Source organism: Diaphorina citri, unplaced genomic scaffold (genome assembly GCF_000475195.1).
Source record: "Diaphorina citri unplaced genomic scaffold, Diaci psyllid genome assembly version 1.1 scaffold533, whole genome shotgun sequence".
Taxonomy (NCBI): Eukaryota; Metazoa; Arthropoda; class Insecta; order Hemiptera; family Psyllidae; genus Diaphorina; species Diaphorina citri.
Genome location: NW_007377967.1, coordinates 54,154 through 61,069, shown reverse-complemented (window position 1 = coordinate 61,069; position 6,916 = coordinate 54,154). Strand labels below are relative to the sequence as shown.

Sequence of the window (6,916 nt, the reverse complement as noted above, 5' to 3'; positions counted from 1 at the left end):
AGAGAGAGAGAGAGAGAGAGAGTTCTCGGAATGGCTGGCTTTTTCCTATCCTGTCTTTCTTCACTTTCAGGATGATAAGACCTCAGCAGTTACAGTTCCCTTTATCAAACCATTAATTGAAGGAAAAAAAAAAAAAATACTTCTACGACCTCTTCGAAATATGATGTATCTCAGCCCGAGATAAATAATATTATACGTACTCACATTTGCTGGAGATCTTGAATCCCATTAAATGCATCCTCAGATAGAATATTCAGCTCTTGATTCCCACGTAAATTTCTGAAACGAAGAAATTAGACAGGAAATTAGAAGAACTTTTCAAAAAATTCCTAATGTAGGTAACAAAAATTGTTGTACCATTGTCATACCCGTATGGGTGAAAAAGCAATAAAAAGCTATTCTTATCTTATCTAAAACAAGAACTTACAATTTGGATATCTGAGATCCGTTGAAAGCCCGACCTTCGATAATTTTGATGTTGTTGTAGCCGAGGAATCTGCAACGCAAAGTAAGAATAGGAACTAAGAATTTGATGAAATTCACCTGTAGGGTAGGTAGCTATGTACTTCTCACAATTTTTCCTCTTGTAACGAGCTTAATTTGACCAGCGCGTTGTTACCGTGGATGGTAGCGCGTCTGCCTTGTAAGACTTTCAGAGCTGTAGAAGCAGAGATTTCAGAGATGTAAACGCACCTTTAGGTACATTAAATTTTTGCCTCACCAAACAAAAGTAAAATATTCAAGAATCTGAAAATCTAGGGCCGCCGCTCAAAGGACACGTAGACGCGCGTCTTTTAGTAACGCGAGGTCGCGCGCGCGATGCCTCCTGAAAATCCAAACCAAACCTAAGAATCCAAGACCTCCCACACTGGAGTCGCACGACTTAGGTCTCCTAGAGTGTGAGAGGTCTGTATGATTTTCATAGGTTTAGATTTACAGGCGGAATCGCGCTACTCCGCGCAACTAAAAGTCGCGCGTCTACGCTTCTAGTGTGGGCAGGCCTTTAACTTAACAGTCCACTTCTGTGGCCGAGTGGTCAAGAGCACTGACTCTCAACCCGGAGGTGCTGGGTTCGAATCCCGACCAGGACGGAAATTTTCTAACCAGACTTTTCCGTTCTTGGATAGGCATGGATGTCAAAGAATGTGCCTTCGGTACCGAGGTACAATCTAAAAGATAAAAAAATAAGTCCTTCTATGGGGACAGACACATACCACACACAGACGACACCGAAGCGAATACAATAGTCCGTCCCTTATACCTTTTTATTACTATTGTAATAATAAAGGAAGGACGGACTAGTTCAAAGAGTAATAAAGGGAATGTTTACAAATTACTTCAAAGGGTGCCTACTTACAAATTACTTCAAAGGTTACATTATGAATAGTGCAAAGAGTAATTACAAATTACTTCAAATTGTACCTATTTACAAGTGCTTCAAAGGGTACCTACAAATTACTTCAAAGGGTACTTACAAGTACTTCAAAGGCATCTGAGTCACATTTTTGTACGAGTCTCCTAGGCAAATACACTTGACACGATTTGAACAGACACAAGCTTCCACTTCGCCCAAAATGTAGAAAACATAGTGGAAAATAACTAGGGATGCCCAGTGACACAACATTATGATTATTTTACGTCAACTAAATCACCTAACACTTTTAAATGACAAACATGGTTGAAGACTTTGGAACTTTAAAACTTCGTAAAGGTTCAGAAAAAGTGAAATTAGTAGGTGTTGGTTTCTATACAATCTGATGAGGAGCAGGTCTGCCTTGGGGAAGTCAACATCCACCCTATGGAAATACCATTCTACTTACTTGTCCACCAGAGAGCAGAAGGGTACTTGTCCACCAGAGAGCAGAAGGGTTGCACCACCAGTGATGTTCCCATGATGAGGAGCAGGTCTGCCTTGGGGAAGTCAACATCCACCCTATGGAAATACCATTCTACTTACTTGTCCACCAGAGAGCAGAAGGGTACTTGTCCACCAGAGAGCAGAAGGGTTGCACCACCAGTGATGTTCCCATGATGAGGAGCAGGTCTGCCTTGGGGAAGTCAACATCCACCCTATGGAAATACCATTCTACTTACTTGTCCACCAGAGAGCAGAAGGGTACTTGTCCACCAGAGAGCAGAAGGGTTGCACCACCAGTGATGTTCCCATGATGAGGAGCAGGTCTGCCTTGGGGAAGTCAACATCCACCCTATGGAAATACCATTCTACTTACTTGTCCACCAGAGAGCAGAAGGGTACTTGTCCACCAGAGAGCAGAAGGGTTGCACCACCAGTGATGTTCCCATGATGAGGAGCAGGTCTGCCTTGGGGAAGTCAACATCCACCCTATGGAAATACCATTCTACTTACTTGTCCACCAGAGAGCAGAAGGGTACTTGTCCACCAGAGAGCAGAAGGGTTGCACCACCAGTGATGTTCCCATGATGAGGAGCAGGTCTGCCTTGGGGAAGTCAACATCCACCCTATGGAAATACCATTCTACTTACTTGTCCACCAGAGAGCAGAAGGGTACTTGTCCACCAGAGAGCAGAAGGGTTGCACCACCAGTGATGTTCCCATGATGAGGAGCAGGTCTGCCTTGGGGAAGTCAACATCCACCCTATGGAAATACCATTCTACTTACTTGTCCACCAGAGAGCAGAAGGGTACTTGTCCACCAGAGAGCAGAAGGGTTGCACCACCAGTGATGTTCCCATGATGAGGAGCAGGTCTGCCTTGGGGAAGTCAACATCCACCCTATGGAAATACCATTCTACTTACTTGTCCACCAGAGAGCAGAAGGGTACTTGTCCACCAGAGAGCAGAAGGGTTGCACCACCAGTGATGTTCCCATTTAGTCCTACAAGGTGTAAGCTAGAGTCTTTTCTTTTAAGAGGTTTGTTAGAGGGAACTGTAACTGCTAGTGTTTTATCGTCCCGAAATCAAAGAAAGAAGGAAGACAGGATAGGAGAAAGCTAGCCGTTCCGAGGTACGAACCTTATCCCTTCAGGATAAAATCTGCCCCGGGCGGGAATCAAACCCGCGGCCTAGCGCTTACAAGGCAGACGCGCTACCAACCAAGCTAACTAGGCTGGAACTGTAGTCCCATATTATTATCCGGAGGTTTTCCAGATTTCCTTGATTTTTTATTTTTGGGAGTAATAGCGCGACCACTTGGTTAGAGAGAATCTGAGCGATGCAGAAAAGTAAAGGGGCCGCCGGCCGCAAAAAAGTTGGTCTTTACTTCGAAGGGCGCAAGGGAGGTGTCGAAAATTTTAAAATGGGTAGGTAGATAGGTATTGAAAAAGAGAAATCCTCAAAGGCTAAAGTGCTTGCTAACCGCCATAGATCACCATCGCCAGTTGAAAATCCTTGTGACCTTGTGGGTAGATGGTAGAATGTTACTTGTGTCCCTGTTTACTGACTGTCAATAAAAAATGATATCTAAATCAATTCTTTCATTTCTTTTCAGCGCTCTGTATGATCGCCAGTGTTGTCATCTACCCTCTGGGCTGGGAATCGGCCAAAGCTCAGGAGATCTGCGGCCCCACGGCCTCCCGCTACAACTTGGGCCAATGTGATATCAAGTGGGCCTACATTTTGGCCATCATCGGCTGTCTAGACGTGATAGTGCTTGCCATACTGGCCTTCATTTTGGCCACCCGACATATCAAACTTCAGCCAGAACCTTTGTATGGTAAGTATCTCATTGTTGAGGCTTGATTAGTATCCCCCTAGCCCCTAGAATGCCCCAGGCCTAGATTGATTCTAACTTCCATTGGTGCTCCACTGCTCCAATTTTTCCTAAAAATACCTACTAACCAGTTAGGTGCTGGGTCAATACCATAGAAGCATCAGAAAATGACCCTTTGAAATATTTGCAATACGGGTACAATTTTTTTTGTCAATGCCGGACATCAAACCTTGGCAACCGCGGTACCACGGGTCATGTGCTTTGCGTTTTGTCTCACCATTTAATTCACTTGAACAATGTTTTAAGTGCTTACTACTTATTTTTCGGCTCCGTTTCAGGCGAAATCAACAACGCGTACGGCGACAACAATTCGGTGGCGGGAAGCCGAAAGTCACTCAACCTCCACCCGGTGATGTTGATGCCTCAGGGCGTACATGAACAGGATCGCTTCTCGGAGTTTTCCAACCGGACTGCCAATTCCAAGAGCTCCCGATATGCCCGACCCGAATATCCTAGCAGTCTGAATAGTCTCAACAATTTCCAGCTATAGCCATTAACCATACCACGGTAGACCGTTCTTATTATTTGTCGTTCGGACAAAAACCGTGTCGTGTGTAACGGGAATTGGGAACACTCTCATTTAAATTATATTGCCTACAAAAACATTTTATGTCGTTCGGAAAAAAAAAACGTGTCGTGTGTAGTGGGAATACTCTCATTAATTTAAATTACCCCTAGCAGTCTGAATAGTCTCAACAATTTCCAGCTATAGCCATTAACCATACCACGGTAGACCGTTCCCATTTGTCGTTCGGACAAAACCCGTGTCGTGTGTAATGGGAATTGGGACCACTCTCATTTAAATTACATTACCTACAAGGACATTTTATGTCGTTCGGAAAAAAAATCGTGTCGTGTGTAGTGGGAACACTCTCATTAATTTAAATTACCTACCCACATTGCCTACAGGACATTCGAAAAAAAATATCGGATGAAACTCAGGACATCTTACTTATAAGGTTCGTTCTCAGAAAGACTGGATTTTTTCTTGTAGGTAGGTAGGTACTCTCTTCAATTTCGGGACAATATATGACCGTTGTTGTAGTTCCCTCTATCAAAAGTTCCAAATATGTGAAGTAGGTATCTCTATTACCTTATTCGATAGTTATAGACTGATAGACTATACCTACCTACCTACCTTCACACAAGTCCTCTCTGCTATGAATTTATAGATATTAAGTACCTACGCCTAGTTTTGTTTTTAATTCTGTAAATAATAGGTCTAATCTTGTAAATAATATTATAAATATACCTATACCTACTTATATAATAAAATTAGCAAAAGAAAATTGAGGCCTTTTTTTACCGGTGCATAGTCGATTTTTTTTTAAAGAGGTTTGACAGAGGGAACTGTAACTGCAATGGTCTTATCGTCCCGAAATCGAAGAGAGAAGGAAGACAGGGGTTTGACAGAGGGAACTTTAACTGCTATGGTCTTATCGTCCCGAAATCGAAGAGAGAAGGAAGACAGGATAGGAGAAAGCCAGCCGTTCCGAGAACGAACATTATCCCATCAGGATAAAATCCGCCCCGGGCGGGAATTGAACCCGCGGCCTAGCGCTTGCAAGGCAGACGCACTACCAACTAAGCTAACTAGTCGATTTAATTTAATTTATTAGGTAGGTACCTACCCTGATATTTTTTCGGTTTCCCAATTTGAAAATCACGAGCCGCCACTGCATTTCATTCAGGAGGTCAATGACCTTTGGATTTTCAGCACACCTGTCAAGGTCGTTCGAGGAGGTTGAAATGATGCGATTTTGACGTCATCAGGTGGAAAAAGTGGAGCCGACCAAAACGAGATTTCATTTAGTAGGTATAAAATAAAATTGTAGGTACCTTTATTTCTTCTAAAGAGACGAGAGAGAGTAACTATTTTTTTTTCTCGATTAGTACTTCGAAAAAGAACCAAATTTTGGAGATACACAGTTTGGAATTTTTCATTCGAATAGTACATCGTGTAAACGGGGTTTAAATTCGAAATGGCCGCTTAATAGCCTCATTTTTTTTCAAGCTCAGGAACGATATCCACCGCTTTACAGCCTCCTTGATGGTGATAACACCTGCGCACAAGCTTCCTTTTGGTTTTCTGCGCATATTTACTGATTTCCTATCGGTGTCAAAAAGTTAACCTCTTTCACCTTCACGATTTTCAATTTTTCAAGTGAAAAAGTTCAATTTTCCGCTTTTCTTCTTGATTTTTCCGACAGTTCTGTGTAGTTTTGTGTCGAAGACCGTAACCTTTAATTTCCCCTCTACGTTGTAGTTATCAAGCTGGTTTTGTACAAAGCTAAGAAACTAAATCCCAGTTGTTCAAAGGAAAATATTTGGCTCACCTTGAAACACCCCTTGAAGTTCCTATTGGATAAATCCAATGTGTTGACCCCAAAACAAATTCCATACCCAGCGACTATTATAAATCGGTTTCTGCCCCTTGTGCGGTCCAAAGTTCCTAACTGCACCATGGGGTCCAAAGTCGAATGTAATGGTGAGACATGGAGAGTCTGAATGGAACCAGAAAAATCTGTTCTGTGGATGGTATGATGCTCAGCTAAGTGAGAAAGGTAAGTAGAAACGCCTCTTGGTGGTTTGGTATCCTTTGGGATTCATTAGGGATGGTTGGGGAAATGTACGTACGGAAAAAATGGACAAAAACATGAGAGAGTAAGACTCTAGCAGGCTGGGATCCTTGAGGTAGGCCCGTTCAAATTGAGGGCTGTGTCTTGCTTCTTGCTATCATTTAGGCCCAGAACCCCTCAAATTTCTGTATACTAGCAAGTGCTAGTCAATATGGTTGTAAAAATATAGATTATGATTAATTGATCCCTAGTTGACATTCAAATTGTTAACCTTTTACTTGTATATTTCTGAAACAGGTGTCAATGAAGCAGAAGCAGCCGGTGTTGCTTTGGCAAAGGCTGGCTTCAAATTTGATGTAGCTCACACATCGGTACTAACCAGAGCTCAGAATACATTGAAAGCCATTCTGAAAGGAATCGGGCAAGAAGATCTACCCGTACACAAGTCCTGGAGACTGAACGAGAGACATTATGGTGGTCTGACTGGATTGGACAAAGCTGCGACTGCTGCCAAGTATGGAGAAGAACAGGTAGGTTTAATACTAATTCATGTTTAAATGTAGTTCATGCTTCAGTCAAGTAGAG

At 42.7% G+C, this 6,916-nt stretch overlaps 2 protein-coding genes across 3 annotated transcripts in view; one reads left to right on the top strand and one right to left on the bottom strand.

The window, feature by feature from the left end:
- Positions 1-4,401, top strand: part of LOC103509812 (LHFPL tetraspan subfamily member 3 protein-like) — a 19,722-nt gene extending 15,321 nt beyond the window's left edge. Inside the window, exons 2-3 of the mRNA XM_008474443.3 lie at positions 3,471-3,695; positions 4,031-4,401. Of these exons, the coding sequence (XP_008472665.1) occupies positions 3,471-3,695; positions 4,031-4,242 (437 nt within the window). The 3' untranslated portion in view covers positions 4,243-4,401. The remainder of the gene's footprint in view (positions 1-3,470; positions 3,696-4,030) is intronic.
- The window catches only part of LOC103509814 (lutropin-choriogonadotropic hormone receptor-like), a 25,616-nt gene that overhangs the window by 12,763 nt on the left and 5,937 nt on the right, over positions 1-6,916 (bottom strand). The window lies entirely within an intron of this gene.